Genomic DNA, 23,638 nt, shown 5'->3' with positions numbered 1-23,638 from the left:
TAATAATAATAATAATAATAATAATAATAATAATAATAATAATAATAATAATTAATAATAGTTTTTATATTTCCCACCTCTCCCTGCAGATAGAGGCAGGAGTACAACAGTAAATTTAAAATTAAAGTTCAGTTAAAAATTACAATGTATATAAAATATAGATGTTTTATTTTTTCCTCCCAGTAAAACTTCATTGCTTTAGCCCCCTGATCAGGACATCATTTATGAAGGCTACTTGGTGTTTGATCACATTTTATCAGCAATTGATATAGACCATAATGTGGACCTAATGCAGTGCTGGAAGTCATCCACTTTTGCTGACAATAACATTAATTAAAGCTGCAGTGGATGACTTAAAACAAGAAATTGTAAGATCCTGCTTGAAAAACCTAGAGTGAAGGTGTGGCTGATTTTCATTGATTCACAGGGATCAATGGAGAAGTTAGAAATAAGCAGTAACACAGAACGACAGGTTGGTGGGGATGGGTTTGACAATATGCTTTTTAAAATATTTTTATTATGAAACAAAATCATAACATCCATAGCACACAATCAACAATACAATACATACAACCTAACTAAACATAAATTCCTATTCTAAACAATAAAAATTTATACCTTTCAAACAAAACTTCCTTACTTTTCAAGTTTACCTGATTAATTATTGTATAGGTTTTTCTCCCTGTAAATTATCACATGTAAAGAGATTAATTCCACATAATTTTAACCAAACCATCATATTTGTAAATTGGTGTTTTTCAAACCTGTACTTCTGTACATTTTTCCGATTTTATTAATCCAGACCATTCTTCCAGTTTTGTCTCCACTAGTTTTCTAGGTAACAAATCAAAGGATTCCAGTCCTTTTTGAATTTTTCTATAGTTGACAAGTTTGAGCGTGTCCAAAATGGTGAAAGGTCTGGTAACCATGCCCTGTGTGGAGCGAGCCTGTTTAGCCTGAAGAAGAGAGTGTGAAGAGGTGATATGATAACCTTGTTTAAATATTTGAAGGGGTGTCATATTGAGGATGGAGCAAGCTTGTTTTCTACTGCTCTGGAGAATAGGACCTGGAACGATGGATGCAAACTACAGGAAAAGAGATTCCACCTAAACATTAGGAGGAACTTCCTGATAGTAAGAGTTGTTTGACAGTGGAACACACTGCCTCAGACAATGGTGCAACTGGTGGCTCTTGTGATATTTGGATTCAGAAATTAGTAGCCCTCAAGACTGATTTCACTTGTCATTTTTTTTTTTTTTTTGAGGGGGGCACTAGCTGGGTCAACTTACTCCACACAAATATTCCTGCGGTTCAATCAATCTCTCCTTGGGTAGGTGTTCTAAAAGAATGGTCCTGGCTTGTGGCATGGTTGCATTATCTGCTTGATCCTCTTGGTTCCCCCCCCCCCCCCATTTTCGACTCTCATAAAGACACCCTTGCTTGAAGCAGTGCATTGTTATTTCATAATTTAATTTATTTTATAATTGAAATTTATAACTTGTTGCTGATAGTCTTAGGCTGTGTTGACAGCGTTTGATCACAAATGTTTTCAATGTCTTTCTAGACTATTCGAGAAATGGAGCGTGTAAAGGCACTGAAGCGGATGCACAAAGCAATTCAGAAAGATCTTCCAAGACCCACTGAAGTATGTATTAAACAGAATTAACAAAGATAAAACATGTTTAAAGCAAGTGGTGTTTTGATGTTATATAGTGGAATGTTTAAAGGACATTTGTAAGTCACCCTATAGGAGCCAGCAGCTTGGCCAAATTTATTTATTATTATTATTTCTTTACTATGTATGTGTAATGTTTGTCTCACCATTCTCCCAGCAAGGGACCCAAGGTGGCTCATAACATGATTAAAATAAGATGCAACAAAAAAAAAAGTATAAAATCATTTAAAGACATAACAACAAAAATAAATGCACCACACACGTTAATAGGTATTATAAGCCATTTTGCACCACCCATGAATCATCAGATTTTATATGTCATAGCACTCTGAATTGTGTCCAGAAACAAACCAGTAGCTACTGAAACTGTTTCAAACAAAGGATTTATATGTTCCATGTATCAGCACTCTAGCTACATTATTTTGAACCTGCTGAAGTTTCCAAACAGTTTCCAAAGATAGCCCTGTGTATAGTGCGTTATAGTTATCCCAATGAGATGTCCTCAAGAAGTGTCACCATGGCCAGATCTGGCATCTAAAGGAATGGGCACAACTGGGACACTAGTTTTAACTATACACTGGCAACAACTGAAACTAGGATCGGAGTCCAGCAGTACATGCAAACTACAAACCTGAAATATCTGGGGGAGTGTATCTCGAATCCTGCATAGGATGAATCTCTCATTCTTGATCTGCCTTTCAGCTGGTTTGGATCACCTCTGTTTTGTCTAGATGCTATTATTGGGTATGTAGGAATGCATATAGGGATGCGGTGGCTCAAGTGATTAAGATGCTGATTCTGTTGATTGCAAGATTGGCAGGTTGGCAGTTCAAGGCCCAGGTGCCGCATGATGGGGTGAGCTCATATCGCTAGTCCCAGCTTCTGCCAACCTAGCAGTTTGAAAACATGCAAATGCAAGTAGATAAATAAGTACCACTCCAGTGGGAAGGTAAACAGCATTTGCCACGTGATCACAGAGTAGTCTCTGAAAATGCTGGCTCTTCGGCTTAATAACAGAGATGAGCACCACCCCCTATGGTCAGACACGACAGCCTTATCAACGGAATACCTTTACCTTTTACTATTATTAGGTAGATTTGTAATTGCTACTGCCAGATGAATTTGTAATTGGTTGACTGGCCAAATCCAAAGGATGCTCACCAGTAGCTCCTTTTCATCCTGGAAATAAACAGCTAGTGAAGTTTCACACGGTTCTGTCCTGGACCCAATGATATTCACCATCTTTACCAATGGATTGAGTGAAAGAATAGAGGACGTGGTTATCAGATTTACAGATAACCCAAAGTAGGAGGACTAGCTAATACTTGAGAGGACAAGATCAAAATTCAAAATGACCTTAATAGATGAGTAAGCTGAGCCAAAACTAACAAAATGAATTTTAGCAAGAAGATGTAAGGTACCACACTTAAGCAGAAAAAAATGAAATGCACAGATATGGTATAGGGGATATCTGGCTTAACAACATTACATGTGAAGGATCTAGAAGTTCTAGTAAACCACAAGTTGAATATAAGTCAACAGTGTGATGTGGCAGCATGCATGGTTCTGACACTATGCGCTAGCTAAAAAGGCCAATTCAATTCTAGGCTGCATCAATAGAAGTATAGTGTCTAGATCAAGGGAAGTAATAGTGCCACGCTATTCTGCTTTCATAGAATCATTCCTTTGGTCAGGCCTCATCTGAGATACTATGTCCAGTTCTGGGCACCACAATTCTAAAAGGACATTGACAAGTTGGAGCATGTCCAGAGGAAGTGACAAAAATGGTGAAGGGTCTGGAAACCATGCCATATGAGGAATGACTTAGGGAGCTGAGTATGTTTAGCCTATAGAAGAGAAGGTTAAGAGGTGATATGATAGCCCTGTTTAAATATTTGAAGGGATGTCATATTGAAGAGGGAACAAGCTTGTTTTCTGCTGCTCCAGAGAAGTGGACCTGTAACATTGGATACAAGCTACAGGAAAAGAGATTCCACCTCAACATTAGGAGGAACTTTCTGACAGTAAGGGCTGTTCGACAGTGGGACACACTCCCTCAGAGTGTAGTGGAGTATCCACATTTGGCGGTTTTCAAACAGAAGTAGGATGGCCATCTGTTGGGAATGTTTTGATTGTGTATTCCTCCATGGCATGGCATCTACTGCAGCAAACACTGGTTTAGTACTGAAATAGCTTCCTTGGAATTACAAAGGAGACAGAACTTGGTGTTGCCGGCATACGCCAGCTGTTCTGTCTGTATATTGATAAAACCAAGCTTTTAGGGACCCCACAGGCCAACATCCAGGGTGCCAAACAGGAATTCCCCCTTATCACCATCTGAGCTCTCTCCTTCAGGAAGGATCAAATCCATTTTAAAACAGTGACTTCAAGTCAAACTGAACTACCAGCCCTCCAGTTTGCTGGTTGGTAGGAAAAGCTTGTGAGAACACATACTCAGCATCCCTTATTTTCTTCACAGGGGCATAAGCTACAGATTACAAGGCAGCTAAGTAAAAATGAATAAAAGCAGCAAAACTTTCAGTGCTGTTCTTTATGTTCTCAGATTATGTCTTCCCAGGAACCAGTTGTATAGATAGATTAATAACATTTTAACCATAACCTCTTGTATATATATTATCTGTTGTGTTTAGGATCCATGGTGGTTTTGCCTTTATAGGCTACTTTGAGACCCAGGAGAAAAGTGGTATATAAATAAAACAAAGCTGGACCTAAAATATGTTGGTCTCTGGGACATGTATTTGCAGGACAAAACACACAGATCAAATATGAACAGTGTTACTAGGTGTGTTGCAGAGAGAATGCTTTTAAAGGTTATTATGTATATTTTTGGCTTAGGTAAATGAAACAATATTAAGACCTTTAAACGTCGAGCCACCACTGACAGATTTACAGAAGAGTGAAGAGCTGATTAAGAAAGAGATGATTACCATGCTTCATTTTGATCTTGTGCATCACCCTTATGGAGAGCTCCTAGGTGGCAAAAAAGGGAAAATCCCTGGATTTGGAACAAGTAGCGCAGAACACATGACTTATCTTGAACACAATCCTTATGAGAAGTTTACAAAAGAAGATCTAAAGAAGGTACCTAGAGAATATATCTTTGTGTCATTCATGTTCGTTGTCTTGTCCCTAGGTACCATAGTACTGTATTTTGCAAGAGGAATACATACTCTGATAATCTCTAATAACAAGCAATTAATAATAATACCTTTATTGGGCCAACCAAAATGCACAGTTACATGTTGCAAGCTTTTGAAGTCACCCTGGCTTCTTCATCAGGCAAACAGGAGAAAGAAATTGAAGATGTTAGTCTTAGGACTGCATTTGCTGTTTCTGGTCTTAGTTCAGATGTTAGGGAGGGCTATCTGCAGCTGGCACATCTGAACTAACACCAGAAACAGAAAATGCAGGCCTATGACTAACATCTTCAATTTCTATCTTCTGTTTGCCTGATGAAGAAGCCAGTGTGACTTCAAAAGCTTGCATGTAATTGTGCATTTTGGTTGGCCCAATAAAGGTATCATTGTTTGGATGTTACTGGATTTGCTGTATGACTAACATGGCTACCCCTTGATAATCTCTAAAGCAGTGGTTCACAAAGTGGCCAGTACCACCACCTTGGTGGTGTGGAAAGATCCAGGAGGGTGGTGAGGAAAACTGTGGCAGTGGGGGGGGGGTGTCATTTAAAATATTGGGGTGCGGGGAAGACAAGGGGAACCAACAGCCTTTAAGACCATGATGAGGATGAGAAGCACATGTAGCCAGGGAAGAAGTAGCAGCAAAAAAGAGCTTTCATATTTGGGACCCTGCTTAAGCTTTGTGAGCTTCGCTGGGACTTGATTGTCAGTTTGGAGCTCCATTGCTGTTCCTGCTCCTGCATTTGTAGGACAGGCCAAGAGAAGACATGGCAGAGGAAACAATGTGTGTGAGGTGGGGATAACAACCTTCAGCTGTGTGGGGAAGGCATGACTGAGGAGGGAGGTGGAGGAATATCAGGTGAATTCTTCAGAAGAGTCCTTTGCTCTCTTACTCTCAGATTGAGAGTCCTTCACTGGGGAAAAAAGTGGGAAGCTGGCTGTGCCCCTCCTCAACCTTAGTCTCTTTGCACCCAGTCACCTTGGGAACAGTCACTGAGCAGCCAGTCAAGCAGTGACCAAGAAGCCTCTTGCCTGTCCCAGCCTTGCGGCAAGGGGTGTCATGGGAGAGAACCTTCTAAGTCGCTGCTCAGCCAGCTGCTTGCTTGCTATTCCTAGGATGACTGGGTGCAAAGGAAGCAGCGACTGAGCAGCTGGTTGATCAGCATCCAAGAAGCCTCTGGCCCTTGCTGGCCTTGCAACAAAGGCTTAGTTGGGCAAGAGGTTTCTTGGTCATTGCTCCCTTTGCACCTGGACCTCCTGGGAGCAGCATCTGAGCAGCCAAACCAAGGCTGACATGTGCGTAAGGGAGGAACAGGTCCAGGCCACTGCTGCTGTATTTGCATATAAGAGGCTAAGAAGGTGGCGATGATAAGCTGGGTGTTGCTGAGGTAGATGCCACAGGCCAGCTGGCTATTACACAAATGGTAGACTTAATATCAAAGAAATAAGCATGGGGGACACTAGGTTTGTCTTTCAAGAGAAAAGGGGATTGTAGCCTGAAAAGGTCTGGGGACCACTGCATACCCTTGGGAGTATTTGAGGATACTGCTGATCAGTCAGTAAACAGCTAACTCTCTGCTAACCAGCTTCATGTTAAGTTGTTGACCTTAGTCCTAGAGTTCCTTCTGAGGTGTTGCAGTAGCAGATATTTTATGGGAACAAGTGCATAAAAATGAAATGAAGGAATGATGCCATGATTGTTTAATGTAGTCATCTTCATGCTTTTAAAACCCTGGACTCACCTAGATATACAGTTAAAGCAACTGATACACAGTGGCTTTGTAATTGTTTTGTTGACCCATGAAACATCTGAATTGTTCATCACATTTCCTGGTAAAAATGCCATTTCTAAAAAGTATTGAATTTGATATGTAGATCTAAATTAACTTGCTACTCCCAACTAGAGCAGAGCCATTGAACCAGTGATATTTATGTAAATGCTTCTGTAACTTGCACTTTGATAATTCAAGCACAGCAAGAAAGTTAAATTTGTTAATTTCAAACAGGCTGAAGAACTCTTGGCTCAAGAAATGGAAGTGGTGAAGCAAGGAATGGGCCATGGAGAGCTTTCCAGTGACGCGTATAGCCAGGTGTGGGAGGAATGTTACAGCCAAGTTTTATTCCTTCCAGGACAGAATCGCTACACACGAGCTAACTTAGCCAGCAAAAAAGATCGAATTGAATCACTTGAGAAGAGATTAGAGGTTAGTATAACTTCTTGGTTTTATATCTGATTTTGTTGGTAGCTGTTAATAATTTGCATTTGATAAAGCAAAAAAATCTCTGATATTGTTGGCAGCTTTTATTACTTGTGTGATGGGATTACAGAGCAGTTCTAAGAGGAGCAATGAAGATTTATTACATCTTCCAGCCCCTCTCTGGATCACACTAGCCTGGAGTAAAGCAAGAGAACTGTGGGTGACAAGTGTCTAATCACTTGGATGCACCAGGAGTGTATGTGAATGTGCTTGCAAGTTGCCTGTTGATTTATGGCAATCCCATTAATTCCACAGGGTTTTCTTAGGCATGGAATACTTAGAGTTAGTTTTGCCAGTTCCTTCTTTTGAAATATTGCACCTGATATTTGTTGGTGGTCTCCCATCCACATACTAACCAGGACTGACTTTGCTTAGCCTTCAAGATCACACAGAATCTCTTGCCTTTACAGTATTTAGGCAAGTCCATTCAGCATAATTCCTCCATAAGGAAAAAGACTGCCTCTCTATTTTCAAGGCAGGATTGACTCATACTATTTAATTTAGGAGAAGCATGAAACTACAATCTTCATAGCTCAGGAGCACACTTTCCTTTTTTAAATCCAGATTCTAGTGCCATCTATCTGAAAAGGCATGACAGAGACGTTATTTTCAAAATTGCCCACGTATTGGGTGTTTGCCAAGTAAGCTTGCCATTTGTTTGTACAAATTAAAAGTACAGTCAGCCCTCCCCACAGGTGGACTTGCCTTGCATGGCTTTGAACATATGCGGAAGGCAAGGCTCGGCAAAAGTAATGGGACACATACCTGCGCCGCTGCGAGCACGTTATTTTCTATGCGGTTTGAGTATATGCTCTTTTCCTCATGTGCCGGGGGGGGGGGGGGCGAATCCTCCGCATATGGAGAGGGCAGATTGTATTGAAATACAAGCTAAGATACAAAAAATTAAATGCACTTTCAAAAATTAACAGCTGAAGCTTTTGAACAACAAAAAAGTTGGGGAAATCCTCAAAAGAATATCTAAATAAGCTTTTGGAGGAATTCCTGGAATAACAAAATGCTTCTGGCAAAATACTTAAGTGCATCTACTTTACTATATCTCAGATTCTGAAGTGATATCAGTTTCTAAATTATGAATTTTTTAATAATGAATGTGCTCAAGTTCATTTTGAGAAAATACATCTGATAAATAATTTGGTGATTTACCTGCGCTCCCAGATATAATATCAGATTTAGACCAAAATGTCAAAAGTATTAATTAATTTTATCAGTCCTTGTGTAGAAAATGGGGGTCTGCTAATAACTAGTAAGACATCCACATACAAGACTGTCCCGTATTTAGCTTGTCCACACACAAAACCTTGAATCACAATGTTTTAGCACAATAGGGTCTCTAAGCATAAATCATGTATCAGAAGGGCAGATAGAAGATAACCTTGTCTTGTTCCTCTGTTGGAACAAAACCATGGAAAACTTAATGATGGATATGTGAAAACCTGTGACTTATGGGAGACAGTTACAAAATTTGAAACATTTTTGGGGAAGTATTTTTTTCTCAAAACCCCCTAAAATTAGCTACTATTGACTAAATTAGATAATTGAAGCTCAGTCATTTCTTTTATTATTTAAAATACTTAGGAGATATGTAAAGGTGATCTGCTTATCTAATATGCGATCGCTGCTTGTGTATAAATATTGTATTTCAGGTTTACTATGTAGTAACCATAGCCAGAATAAGCACAGTTGCCAAATAAAATGGTTTTCGTTTTCCTTTACGGGGAGTGTAGAGTGTACATGCATTCCGTATTGGCCAGCAGAGTGCACTATTTCACCATGTAATATATCATGATACAGCCATGTGACACAGAAAGATGAACTGTTAATTGCTTTCTTCAATACTTTTGAATATATCTTTCTTATTAATGGAAAATGGCGTAGTGTCTTAAATATTAACTCTTCCGTGTGCCTCAAAGCTAAGGCTACAGTCATATAGGCACTTACTAGAGAATTCAGTGGAGGTTACTTCTAAGTACACACACATAGTATTGCACTGTATATAAGTGGAAATACAGTTGTAAAAAAAAGTTATCTATAATAATTTCCACAATGATTGGCTGCTAGCAGTGTGTGCACTACTCTTTATTTGTTCTTGGAATTTGGAGCTAGGGTTGGGGGAGTTCTGTCGTCTTCACCTGATTGGTATATTGAACTTACCTAATTAAAGCAGCACATACAATAAGAGTATGTATGTGTATGCATGTATGTATTATTTTGAAGTTGCTTTGGAAATGCTCCGTTCTGTTTTTTCTTAAATCTTCAGAAAGCTGTTAGGAGTTAAATGTTAATTGAGAGAGGTTCAAGAGAGAAGGCTAGCATTAATAAGCCACTATTTAATATATTCATACCTCAGTTTTTACCCTGATTTTTATCGAAGTACAGCTTTAAAATTACCACAATGTGCTGTTTATGCCATGAAGAAGATGGCAGGGGGTTTAGAATCCAATTTTAATGAAATTATTTTCTTCTGTGACATTCCAGTGTGGACGCTTGAACTAGTGCTTGCTGCTGCTGGGTTGAAGAGATTTTTGCTCCCTTTGGCTATGGAATTTCAAAAGTAATCTTTAAGATGGAAGCTGCTCAAGATAATATAGAACAAATAATGCCGTAATGGCAACTGTAGCACTGAATAGGTAAAGTGGCAGTACAGAAATCATCCAGGGCTGTATGATTTGTTTTCAAGAGTACTAAAAGATCTTGCAGATGTAATCTCAAAACCACTGTTGATCATTTTTGAGAATTCCTAGAGGAGCCCCAACTGACTGGAAGTGAGCAAATGTTGTCCCATCTTTAAAAGGGGACGGGAGAGAGGACTGAGCTACTATCAGCCGGTCAGCTTTATGTGGATATTAGGAAAGATTTTAGAACATACCATTATAGAGTCAGTCTTTGAGGAATGATGTAATCACTAGAAGCTAGCATGAAGTTCTCCAAAATGTTTTGCCAGACTGAATATCTAGATCTAAATACAGATATAGATATTGGTAGACTTATAAGCTTGGTAGGTCAGGAGGCTGATGTAGTATGTGTTAATTTCAGTAAGACAAGCTCCCTCGTGATATTTTTACACAAAAACTGGTACAATGTGAGCTACACAGAGCTGTTGTTAGGTGGATTTGTAACTGGTTGATAGAGTGCCCAGCAATGGTTTCTTGTCATCTTGACAAGATATTGTTCTCTTCCCCTTGGTGCCATTTGAAGACCTGTTCCAGAGAATTTCACAGACCCTTGAGGGAGGTTTTGAGAACGTGTTAGGTGGCAAGTGTGCTATAGGGCACTGTAGTGAGTGTGGCCTCTACCAACAGATAGATAAATGTCCTTGTCAGCCTCATGCCCAAATATTGACAGCTGTTCAGTGGCATAAAAAGGGTTAATTTGTATTAAGTAGGTCTTACTAGATGAAAACAAAGCTTAGACTCATGAAATAGTTTTGATTATATGGTTGAAGAATTATGATACATAAAGAACTCCAAAGGAAGGTGGATTGGTAGATGTAAGGGAAGGTAGATGTAAGAGAGATAGCGTTCCATGTCTTCACAGTCTACTAGAAAACTTTGGCCACTATCTCTGCTTGTCAGAACCTGGCCCACCAAAGCTTCATCAAAATGTCAAGTTGTAGAACTAAGTCTAAACTAGAAACTTTATTGACTAAAAAGCAATGGTATAAGTACAAGACGTTATAGTCAGATCTAACTTATAATAACAAATTGGCCATTTATAATTATAACGGAAAATCCTCCCCACATCAACACCCATTGGCTAACAAATTCCCGCAAAAAGCACAGATGACAACTTAATTACCTCCTGAGCCAACCTTCCCCCCAAATATGATGTTTTGAGAACCACTGCATGGATGCTAAGTTCCCACCAAACATCCCCACAGCAGCAAGATAGCAGGTTCTTGTTTCCACCAGTATATAACCTTGAATTAAACCACCAAAATGCTTATGACTTCAAAGGCCACCTGTTGATATCCATTCTAACAACCTTTTCCCATCTAGCTATCCCATCAGGCTGGCCTAACATTGTGAGTGACCAAAAAAAAAAAAAAAGGTTGCAGCACTTCCAAGACTGAGAACTGCCAAAGCTTTCCGTTACCATTCCTCTCCACTGCATTCATTCCCCTCCTTATCTTCACTCTAAATGTTAACCCTTTCGCCAGCCCAACTAACTGCTCAGTCTTCTTCTTCTCCATCTTTTCCAGCTGCTACCTCTCCCTAATTATACAATTACATACATTCCAGATTCTTCCATATTTTCCAATCGCAAATATGGAAGAATCCAATCAATCAATCAACAACAACACTAATGGAAGAATCCCAGTTTTACGTTAGGATTCTGACGCTGCTGGTGATTTGTTTATATGTGCCGTTATGCTTCTAAATACTATTCAGAAGACCTGCGTAGAAAGTTTGAAAGAATAAGATTTACTATTCTAGTTTGGCCATTTGTATAAAGAACAAAGTTGTTGAATGAAAAGGATGCTCTGAAGTCAGCTGCTTAGTACAGTGGAGAGTAAACACTTGGATCTTAGTCTTAGCAATGGTTCTGTTTTCCAGGTTAGATTTTCCATTATTTCATGAGAGACAAAGCACAGGTCCAAATACAGTGAAAAGCAACGCACCTGGGTAGAGGCCATAAGATGCTGAATCCTTAGTCTGATGAAAACCTATATCTGTAGACTAAATTCTCAGTCTAATAAAATACCCTTAATTTGATCAGAAAATAGATTTTGATTGGCAATAGCCTGCATTCTGTGTATTTATGTATTGCCTCTCAACTTGCCAGGCCTGTAAGTTGAGACACAACGAATAAAGAATGCTTTCAAAACATTAAGTACCTTTTAAAAAATCCAATCAAAACACTTCTTACATCTCTATAAAATAGTTAGAATCATAGAATCATAGAATAGAATCATAGAGTTGGAAGAGACCACAAGGGCCATCCAGTCCAATCCCCTGCCATTCAAGATATCTCAATCAAAGCATCCCCGACAGATGGCTATCCAGCCTCTGCTTAAAGATCTCCAAGGAAAGAGACTCCACCACTCTCCAAGGGAGTGTGTTCCATTTTTGAACATCCCTTACTGTCAGGAAATTCCTCCTAATGTTGAGATGGAATCTCTTTTGCTGTAGCTTGCATCCATTGCTCTGGGTCCCAGTCTCTGGAGCAGCAGAAAACAAGCTTGCTCCCTCCTCAAAATGACATCCTTTCAAATAGTTAAACAGGGCTATCATATCACCTCTTAACCCTCTTTTCTCTAGGCTGAACATTCCCAGCTCCCTAAGTCATTTCTCATAGGCATGGTTTCCAGACCCTTCACCATTTTAGTCGCCCTCCTTTGGACACGCTTCAGTTTCTCAACATCCTTTTTGAATTCTGAGGCCCAGACATAATATTCCAGGTGGGGCCTGACCAGAGCAGAATAGAGTGGCACAATTACACCCCTTGATCTAGGCACTATGCTTCTATTGATGCAGCCTAAAGTTGCATTGGCCTTTTTAGCTGCTGCATCGCACTGTTGACTCATGGACTCCCAGATCCCTTTCACACGTAGTTACATTCAGCCAAGCGTCCCCCATCCTATACACATAACGATTATTTTTAGAAACAATCACAGCAGATACTCCTAATTTTAAGATGGAAAGGCCAAGCAAAATAGCACAGCACACATAGCACTGTTGTAGTGAGGATAAAGTTTGTTGAAATGTTGGAAATGTTATTTTCATTAATGGTTTTGTACTCTGAATTAACTTACTCATCCTGTTGGAGGTAATACAGAACTCCCAGAGATGCATCATTAAATATGAAGTTACATTTGAAAGTTGGCCACTATGTTGTGCCTTAAAAAAAAAAGACCACCCAGCCTTCAGGCATTAATACTACAGCTCCTGCTAAAACGTATGCACTCCATACAAAATAAAGTGCAAAAAAGACAAAAAAAAAACAAAAAAAAAACTATTCAACTCTGCAGTCAGATTTCCTAATCTGTATGGGAATACCATATAACAAATGTGGCATAGTTTTAGCTTTAAACACATGAAGAGCACTAGATATAAATATATATTCCTTTTGTAAAGAAGAACTGGGTTTTAGATTGGATATTATTTGAAGTATATTAACAGCACAGGATTTATGGGGTGTCCACAAGAACGAGGAATGAGAGATGGCCCACAAACAAAACACACATAATAATCCATTTGCTCAGTGGTTAGAAAAAAATAATTTTTATTTCTTTTTTTGATAAAATTACCAGCTTGGAAATGAAGGGAATGCTGTGGGTATAGTATATCTTGATTTCAGTAAGGCCTTTGACAGGGTTCCCCATGACATTCTTGCAAACAAGCTAGTGAAATGTGGGCTTGACAAGGTAACTGTTACATGGATTTGGGATTGGTTGACTGGCTGAACCCAAAGAGTGCTCAATAATGGCTCCTTTTCATCCTGGAAAGAAGTGACCAGTTGGGCCCCACAGGTCCTTGGCCCAGTGCTATTCAACATCTTTATCAATGACTTGGATGACAGAATTGGAGGCATATTTATCAAAATTGCAGATGACACCAAACTAGGAGGAATAGCTAATACCCCAGAGGACAGGATCAAAATTCAAAATGACCTTAATAGATTAGAAAGCTGGGCCAAAGCTAACAAAATGAATTTCAACATGGAAAAATGTACGGTACTGAACTTAGGGTGGAAAAATGAAATGTACAGATATAGGATGGGGGACACCTGGCTGAATGAAACTACGTGTGAAAGGGATCTGGGAGTCCAAGGAGACCATAAATTGAACATGCGTCAACAGTGCCCCTTCTGATTTTTCCCCTTTGGCACATTGGGAGTCTGAGCCTGGGGTCGTTCTGTCACACTAGCAGCTCAATGTTATTCCAACTGACTCCATGGCAATTCAGCCAGACCCAGACTCCACCCTTAGGGTGAGCTCTAACCTCCTCAGAGGTCAGAATCAGATACTCCCAGCCTTCTCCTTCATTCTCCCAGACATTGGAAAGAATTTAAAACATACACCATGCTGGAGACCAAGCCACTCATAGAGGAGAAACAGCTTTCGTTCCTCTGACACCCCACTTTGTTTCCTTTTAGCCCTGTTCTATGGGTAAGAAGGCATCATTCTCCATGCCTTGCAGGTGGGCCAGGCCCGGCATTACTACCTGCCATAAATCCTTGAGAGGTTACCACCAGAAACCAAGGCACCCCATGCCAGAGACTACAGGTGCATGAGCACCTCTAGCCATCATAGGTCCTATAGCAAAGACCATCAGGGTGGCCACTTACAGGTCACCATACACACTTATTAGACATCACTAGCTTGACAGCTTAGCTTAGCTGAGGCTGCTGTTGAGAGCAGGGTCTTGCAGCAGGTGCTCAAACCTATGTCTCTGAAGGGCCAGCACCGCCCACCCTGTTTAGATCGGCTTTGGTAAATCCCAAACTACAGGATATGGAGGTCTTATCTATTGGGAAAAGGGGCATTGGTTCTTACCTGTGATATGTCCATTTCCAGTAGATAAGAGCCCCACATCCTGGCCCATCCTCAGGGGTGCTGGCATAAGGATGGTTCATATCCACATAGTCTTTCCCTATGGAGAGCAAGCTAGATTGCTCACTGCCTGTCTCGGTCGCCGTCCAGTTCTCTATAGTTTGATATCCAAAATAAATTGTTTATGTTTTTTCTGGAGCATTCGGCTGTTGTACGACTGGCCTTCTAGGGTTAGCTCCATCCATGTGGGGTCACCAAGAAGGTCTCTCTTTTTACTTCCTGCCTATCTGGAGATCAAGTCTAGGATTGCCAGTCCCCTTGTTCCTTTCTCTGGTTTTGAAATAGAAAATTTTCTACAAGCCTGGTGAAAAGTTTGTTTGAAATTCTTAACAGTGTTAGTCTCTCAGTAGATAGCAGAGTAATTGAAATTTCCCCCATAACTACTAATTCTTGCAGCTTTGAAATGTCTGAGATCTGTTTCTGAAAAACATCAGCCTCATGACTTCTTGATTCTGGGGCCTGTAGTAGTCTCCTAATACATTTTTCTTTTATTTATTCATTTATTTTTACCCAAATGGGTCCACCTTAATCACTCATTGATTTCTGTATGACTGAGTCAGGTCAGCTTGAAGGCTGTTAACACAACACCACCAAACATTTTTTTACGTAAGTGGAAATTTTTTTAAGCATATTTCTAAATCCTCATCCATCTGTTTCCTTAAATATCATCCACCTTCCCTGTGAATATTGTCATTTCGTCCTAGGATATACCTTTCTGTTTACTTAGTCATGAGAAACAGTATGCAAAACAAAGAGCAACACCCCCACCCCGGTAGGGATTTGATAACAGTGTCAAATCACTGTTATGCAAATTGTTTGCTGTATGAAACTATTGCATATGGAGGTAGCCTTCAAGTAATGGCTATTCTTTATCAGGTGAGCCTCAGTTCCCTGTGGCTTCAGTTTCACCTTCATGAATTTACTTTTTTTGATTGTCTTCTGATCCTTCTTTTTTTCTTGCCTTGTGATTGAACCTTCCACTCTGTTGTGACACTGTTGCAAACTCTGGAAAATCTGTTTTGTAATGTTGAAATGGTCAACTTTGTTTGCTTAATTCCAAGACTACATGAATAACCTCAAAGTTTATACAGTTGGCCCCTCTTATACACGGATTTCTTATACACGGATTCAAGTATTCACGGTTTGAAAATGTTCAAAAAAAGTATAAATTTCAAATATCAAACCTTGATTTCCATTTTTTATAAGGGACCCCATTTTGCTTTGTCATTATATTTAATGGGACTTGAGCATACACAGATTTTGTTATCCACGGGGGATCTTGGAACCAAACCCCAGCGTATAAGAAGGGTCCACTGTACTTGTTTTTACCAGTGGCCAAAATAGTTTTGTGATATAGTAGCTTTCTGTGCCCACCTTACAGGTCTTCCAGTCATGCTACAAAAATGTATTGGTGAGCTAAATCTTAACCACATGTGAAATGTATGTGTACATGATTCTGTCAACAGATTAACAGAGGCCACATGACTACAGATGCTAAGAGGGCTGCCAAAATGGAGAAAAAGCTGAAAATCTTGCTTGGCGGTTATCAGTCCCGTGCAATGGGACTCATAAAACAATTAAATGACTTGTGGGACCAAATTGAACAGGCTCACCTTGAATTGCGCACATTTGAAGAATTAAAGAAACATGAAGATGCTGCCATTCCAAGGAGACTGGAGGTAGGTTTGTTGGCAACCTGAAAGAAGAAGCAATGGTAATATTTTAAATATGAAGAATTATGATTAGTGCTAGAGAACAGATGGCATAGAAGGGCACACTTACTAACTGCTATTATGTCTGTGTGAAATCTTTAATACTCAACATATAAGCTTATGTTTTAAATTTGTAATTCTATTTTTAATCTAATGTGATTCTTAAATTTTGTAAATGGAATCTTCTCCTATTGGTCTATGATGGTAAATAAATATATACAGTTCTGTACATATAGTATAGCTCAGCATTGAGCATTCTGCATAGCTCAGTGCTGAACTATGACAGGATGCAGTTTTAATCTCCAATTAGATAAGGATGGAACATTCTGGAACTTGGGTTACTCCTCCCCATTTCCCAGTAGATAAGACCCCCACATCCTGTAGTTTGGGTTATGCTCCTCCCACTCATTCCAGATAGGCAGGAAGTAAAAAGAGAGACCTTCTGGTGACCTCATGTGGGTGGAACTAACCCTAGAAGGCCAGTCTTATCCTGCTTATCACTCCAGTAGGATGTGTTTGCTGTTGCTCTGCAACTTCTTCACTACAGCCATTCCAGTCCTTTTCCTTCTCTTCGTTTCTCTTGCTGCCTTGGAAACATGAAGAAAGATATAATATGGCAAGGTCTCCCAGGATTGGAGAAAGGTCTTGGCTTTGCTAATGACTCTACCTCTCCTCCAAAACTGCCCCCTTTCATGGTAGGAGCACAGGGGATTTCTGCAAACAGCTTTACAGCACATGGGAACCGTGAGAACAGATGGTGAGAGTTATCCCCTCCATGTCTTTGTTTTTTCCACATCACCTCCGTCCAGCCTGTTCAGGGCCAGGTTTTAGGGAGGCAGCTGGCCAGAAGTTATGGAAACTTCCCTTCTCAACATATCTGCCCAGCCTCTTTAGGGTCAGGGTTCAGAGGGCAGACCAGCCAAAAGCCATGGCAAAGAGTATTCTCCACAGCACCTCTGCCCAGCCTGAAACAGGGCCAAGGTCAGAGAGTCAAGCCAGCTAGAAGACAAAGGATAAGGAGTGATTCTCCCCTAGTAGGCAGGATAAGATTGAAGAGGGCCCTCCCCCATATCCAGGTGAAGGAACAACCCCCTATTGTCTTCAGTCTTTCCTTGCTTACTGCCCTTGGAGGAGAAGAATATTTCATGGAGCCCAGCTTGATCTTCGATTCTTTCCTACTTTTCCTCTTAAAAACAACAAGCATCTCTACTGACTTTTCAGCCTGCTTTCTACTGCTTAGCCTTATCTCTCTCCTCTGCTGTCACCCATCCTCAATACCTCACTGAATCCCCTCCTCCTACTCATCTTTGATCTACCTGACTTCTTTGCTACCCCACAGGGGCGTGAACCTACTCTTTGCCAGGATGTTGAGAAAGGAGCAGAAAGCCACCACACCAGTAAATGGATGTTCCCCAAATCTGATCTCCCTCCCCCCTTTCATGCTGGGGATGAGACAGGCTGCTGCAGATGGTGACAACCCTCTGGAGGGGGGACATAGGTTGCAGCCAGGGGATGGAATCTCCCTCTGCGCCACGGCATTGGCACAGCGTCACTGCCTGATCCATAATAGTTCTGGTGATGTGGGGACAATCTGGAATGGTTCACCAACACTGTGAGCACAGAAGGGAACCCCAGATGATACGACCATGTGTCATCAGAATTGCCAGCCTGGATCAAGGACTTGGTGGTGCAGGAAGCAGCTGTAGCTGCCACCGCAACAGTCATCATTGGCTGCCTCAGGAAGGAGGGCAAGAGAGGGAGGCCCACCTCATGCCCTCACAAAGCACCATAGAAGCAGCGCCGAGGTGGGAGGGGAATGTCCCATTTCTAGGGACCAGCTCGACAATGACAATGGGACACAAATGGCCAGCCAGTCCAGTGGCCAAATAGGGTCCATGTGGGAGGAAGCTGGGTCCTCCTCTCTGTGATGTGTGCACACCATATTGCTCATGTGGGAGGATGGGAAGCCAGATACCGGGAGGACATTGTGGAGGAGGAAGCTTCAGCCTCTGACTGATACCAGATCTCTCTGGAGGACAGCCACCAGAAAGGGCAGTAGCCTTGTCTTGGCAAAGGCTGAGATCAGGGCACGTCTCAGAGGAGGAGGAGGGCAGCAGGACTTTGGATGTGACTAAGCAGGAGAGCTCTCCTCAAAAACGGGCGGAGGAATAGGACCCAATACCAGGGTAAGGATATCTTTTTCATTGGAATATTTCCCCTTTTCTGCTAAAGAAAACAAGGCCCAGAGCCTGAAACTCCCGGAAGCCCAGATTTCTTCACATGACCCAGAGATACGAGAGTGGAAAGTAGTCCACTTTCAGTAGTGGGCTTTTCCCAACTACTCCGATGGAGATGCCCTTCTCTGCCAACATCATGCAAGTGACCAGAGAGGAATGAAACAGGGTGACAGTGAAAAGACTTTCCCCTGACCTGGTAAATCAATTGTATAGCCTACCTCAGGTAGTCAAGGATCAACTGCTGGTCCTCCTAATGAACACCCCTGTGTCAGCACTTGTGTCCTCAGCATTTTTTTTTTGTAGGGGTGGAGACGACTCATTGAAAATCCCTAAGGATAAAAGGGCTGAGACAGTCCTAAAGAGGGCATACAAAGAACTCTCCTGGGTAATAACGATGGCATCGGTCTCGATGGTGACTAGAGCAGCTCTAGTCCAGCAGGCTACTGAGGGAGGTTCCCCTTAGTGAAACCAAAATCAGGCAAGGCCTAAACAAGGCCTCAGCTTATGCAGCAGACAGTACATTGGATAACATTCAGTTTTGTGCCCAGAGTGTGGCAAGTAACTGTGGCTGAAAAACTGAAACGCGGATGTGAAATCGAAGCAAAACATGGCATTCACACCCTTCCCCAGAGCCAAGCTATTTGGAGAGTCTCTTGAACCAGTCAACATTGATGGAGGACAGGCATAAGAAGACCCTAGCCACAAGTAAAAAGAAAGAAGAGAGGAGACATTTCAGACACTCAGGTTCCTTTCAGACTGCCAGGATCAATTTCTTCTCAACACCAAACCAACTCTTTCAGTCCAAGGAGTTGGGAAACCAGAGCTTCTCAGAAATGATCCATTCCTTGAACGCCATGGGAAGAACCAACCAAAACATAGATATGACATGAACCTACTAGTAGGGAGCAGACTGGGGATTTTCCAGGGCATGGGAAACATCCACCCCCAACTAGTGGGTACTGGAGACCATAAGGCACGGGTACTGGATAGAATCTGACTGTAGACCATGCCATTTCTTCATAGCATCCCCCAGGTCCAATGATACCAACATGCATTGCCTCCTACTGGATGCAAACATAACCCTGTAATAGTCAGGGGCAATAGAAAAAGTAGCAGCTGTCTTGTTTACCTCTATGGAGGACAGCACAGCAATGGAGTATACAAAGAAGTAGTCCAGAATCTGGTCCAAAGGTCGCACAATAAAAGTCTGTCACAGCAAAGGATGGAGGCAGGAACATAGTCACAAGGCAAGTCCAGAGGTCAGATAATTGGAGTAGTAAATCAGTAAAAAACACAGGAACAACCAGGCTGCAAGATGGATTGTCGGCTGCAAAGAATTTTAGCAGCTGGATTCTTTTAAAAGGCCTCCGCGTCTCTCAACTAAAATCTATTAGCTCTCCCCTTGGCAACAGTAATCTTGATAGCACCAGCATGGTCAAGGGCATGGGTCTCCTGAGATCATCAGTCTGACTATGGGACATCTCTAACTGCCCACACATCCATATCTCTTACCACAAGGACTGGTATTTCACACCAAGCCAGCATGTATACAAGTGCACGCTTGGAGATTGTTGAGGGCTAAAGGCTACTTGGTCAGAATCACTAACATGAAGGCCTACTATCAGAATATATGATGAGTACATGTTCCAGGTGTTTCAGCAATCGTGTAAGTGAAAACACATGGGCTACTGACACATCTCAGTGGCAGCATTGCTGAAGTTCCTCCTAGATGGAACCAAGCATGGGCTCAGACCATCAAAGAACAAGTAGCAGCTATTGCATCTATTTTGAAGTCTGTAACTTCAAGAAAGATATGTACAACTTGGCCCCAACAACAGCTCACTGCTTCTTCTGGGACTTGTACTTAGTGCTAAAGGCATTGGCAGTGATACCCTTCGAGCCATTACGGAAGGCATCCCTAAAACAGCTTACCTGGAACATGCTGTTCCTGACAGCCATAACCTCAGCACATAGGATCTTGGAGAATCTCCACAAATCACAGTAAGTAATACTTCCCTCATTCTGTTTTCATTCATCCAGAGAGCTAGAGAAAATACTGCACACTCTCAAGGGCCATCAAGATTTACCTGAAGAGGGCCAGGGTTTCTCCTCTTTGGAATCCCTATTCATACAATTCCAATGACGGTCTATGGAAAAGAGAGTTTCTAAGTGCACACTAAGTAGATGCTTAAAGGTATTCATAGCTGCATGCTATGAGTCAATGAAGATCCTGGCACCTGTTGGGACAGTGGCACATTCCACCAGAAGTGCAGTTACCACATCAGCATGGATGACTAATACACCATGGGGAGAGATCTGTAGAGCAGCCACCTGGGAATCAGCTTCCACCTTTGTCAGGCATTACAATTTGGGCATCTTTGAATCAGCAGAGGCCGCTTTTGGAAGAAGTATTCAGCAAGTGTGCCAAGCCTGAAATTGCCTCCTCCACCATAATATCCGCCCATTTGGAGTGGCTCTGGCAAGTTCCCAGTTCTAGGATGTTCAATCCCTATCTACTGGAGAAAGGAACATTAGAGCCTACCTGTGAAACATTCATTTCCAGTAGAAAATGGTTGAACAGTCTACCCACCCTTGGAATGCTGTTGGACAGGAGGAGTGTTTAAGGGATCAAAGCCAAAACTGAGGAGCGACAGTCAACACAAGTAATCAGTCTCTGAGTGCCCTAGGGGTGGCACTGGCAGAGTGCACTTGTCCCACCCTGGGTAACCACCAGAAGGTAGAGAATTCTCCTGTAACTTCTTTTTAATTTAACTCCACTGGCCTATGGGTCTATTTTATTCCTATCATTGGGGCTCTGTAAAAGGCAGTAGGGGGTTTCTTCCCCCACGTGGATATGGGGGAGGGTTCAATCTTGTCCTGGCTGTTAGGAGTGAATGGGGAGGACCAACCCAAGTTCCAGGATGTTTGATCCTTATTTACTGGAAATTAACATCGCAGAGATAAAATCTAACATTTGTTTTTATACACTGAGAGACCGTTTATTTCTTTTCATTTTACTTATATTAATTTATGATTTCTTTCAATGCCCATCAAGTGTCATCTTATCTTGACTTTTTCTTGATTTGCCTATAAACTATATTAAAAATGACTTTGTACAGTTGAACCACAACATTTCCTGAAGGACTTACAGTCACATTATAGAGAAAAAGATTTCTTTTAATTCCCAAACCCATTTTCCTTTTTTGTCATGTCTTTTACATTATAAACGTGAAGGCAGATTTTGTTTTATTTACTGTTGTAAGGTGTCTGATGTAAAATGTGGGCAGGGACATTTTTATTGCTATGTTAGTTGAGAATCTGTACAAATGTATGCCGTGCTGCTACATCTTGCACCTCTGTGAATCAACTGTATTATATTTGTTATTGCAGTGTCTAAAGGAAGATGTTCAGAGGCAACAGGAGAGAGAGAAAGAGCTACAGCAGAGATTTGCTGAATTCATGCTGGACAAGGAAACATTTCAGTCAAAATACTAAGTCTCATATCTTGCTTAAACTATGGCTTGTAACATTTTTTTTCAAATGCTGTAGACTTGTTTTGCCAGTGAAGCACTCACAGGCATATTTAGCAACAAATACTCTGTTTTAAATATATACATTGTACAGTGTGCTCATGCATTTCCCCCCTTTAGAGATGGCCCGAACGAAACAACAATCTGATCCAGCAAGAATAATTTGTATCAACTAAAGATAGCTATGGAGGATATTTAAAAAAAAAAATCCAGAACTTGATATTGGTTATATAGTGATCCTCATTGGTATGGGTTATATAGTGATCTTTTTAAATGTACCACTTAAAAGTTGATGTTTTAACATTAAAATAAATCTGCTGTATCTTAGTCACATCATTTGCCAAAGTTAGTATTTCTTTGTGTTCTAGCATTTTACCTTAGTTAAGAACTACAGGTAGTATCATCTGGGTAATGTGTATCTGAGCTAGAAAGACGGTATTAGAGTGTTTGTTTATTCAGTGGAATTTATAGCTTCATTTTAATAACTTGCTAATAACTCCTAAGTTAGACAGAAAAGGTTTGCAAAGATCTAAAGGCAGAATGAAGAATCCACTGTGAAGCTCTTTGTGCTCATCTCCTGTTCATTCAAGAAGGGCTTATGCAAGAGAACTGAAAAATTAAGTATTAGCCTAAGTATAAATTCAGATTCTAGAGAGGTCCTGTGTAAAATCAACATCATTTTGTTAATAGAAAACCAGGTTCTTAATAGCTTTGACCCGTCTCCCTTAGTCCATAGCTTGACAGAACAAAGTAGGCAAGAGGACCCAGATAATCGCTGAGAATTCAGAGTTTATTAAGCCGGCAGACCTCAGTGGAATTCCTATTCCAAAAGTTAAACTGGGGCCCAGAACAGAAGAAAATGGCTCTCTTTATAGTAGTTTAGACAAAGAAGTCCTTAACATACATTCTGTTGGCTGGTTCAAAGTTTAAATGTATAGGACCTCCTTGCAATCAGAGCAAAGATACATGAATACATTAAAATATACTTAAGGTACATCTGACCACATTCCATCCTGTTCTTATCACCTATGTGTTATATTTGCGTACCCTCTCCTTTCCCTGCCAGGGATGCTACTCTCTTATCTTTGAGCAGTGCCAGGTGCCATATGGGGCCTTGATGAGCAAGGGTTTTTTCCGAAGATTCATTTTGTTTTCTAAACAGTTCTGCTCTAGCATCCTTTGCTGAGGCCGTATTTCAAATCCTTCCCCTGTATGCAGTTAGGCCAAACCTTTGCCAATACCTTTAAATCTGCTTTCTACATTTCTATTATATATTTGTAGCTAAATTTGATCATTGAAACCCTTCCATCTCATTCCCTCCTTTTGATGTTTCATCAATATTCATATTGCATGATATCATCAACCATAATTCTTGTTCACAATATTGCTGGTTTTTGTATTTGTTCCTGAGTCTGTTAATTAAAGACAGTACAGACTTAGGAAGTAGTTTTTGTTTCTACCAATGTTTCTATCTTTTGTCTTATAAATTTTAGAA

At 40.9% G+C, this 23,638-nt stretch overlaps 1 protein-coding gene across 1 annotated transcript in view; it reads left to right on the top strand.

Moving 5' to 3' along the window:
* Positions 1-22,474, top strand: part of CDC5L (cell division cycle 5 like) — a 43,050-nt gene extending 20,576 nt beyond the window's left edge. The window contains exons 12-16 of the mRNA XM_042445040.1: positions 1,565-1,645; positions 4,532-4,777; positions 6,840-7,037; positions 16,131-16,343; positions 22,004-22,474. Of these exons, the coding sequence (XP_042300974.1) occupies positions 1,565-1,645; positions 4,532-4,777; positions 6,840-7,037; positions 16,131-16,343; positions 22,004-22,108 (843 nt within the window). The 3' untranslated portion in view covers positions 22,109-22,474. The remainder of the gene's footprint in view (positions 1-1,564; positions 1,646-4,531; positions 4,778-6,839; positions 7,038-16,130; positions 16,344-22,003) is intronic.
* Positions 22,475-23,638: the final 1,164 nt, after the last annotated feature.

The sequence above is a fragment of the Sceloporus undulatus genome, chromosome 1 (genome assembly GCF_019175285.1).
Source record: "Sceloporus undulatus isolate JIND9_A2432 ecotype Alabama chromosome 1, SceUnd_v1.1, whole genome shotgun sequence".
Taxonomy (NCBI): Eukaryota; Metazoa; Chordata; class Lepidosauria; order Squamata; family Phrynosomatidae; genus Sceloporus; species Sceloporus undulatus.
The sequence above is the reverse complement of the archived record's forward strand: the minus strand, read 5'-3'. Positions and strand labels throughout refer to the sequence as shown.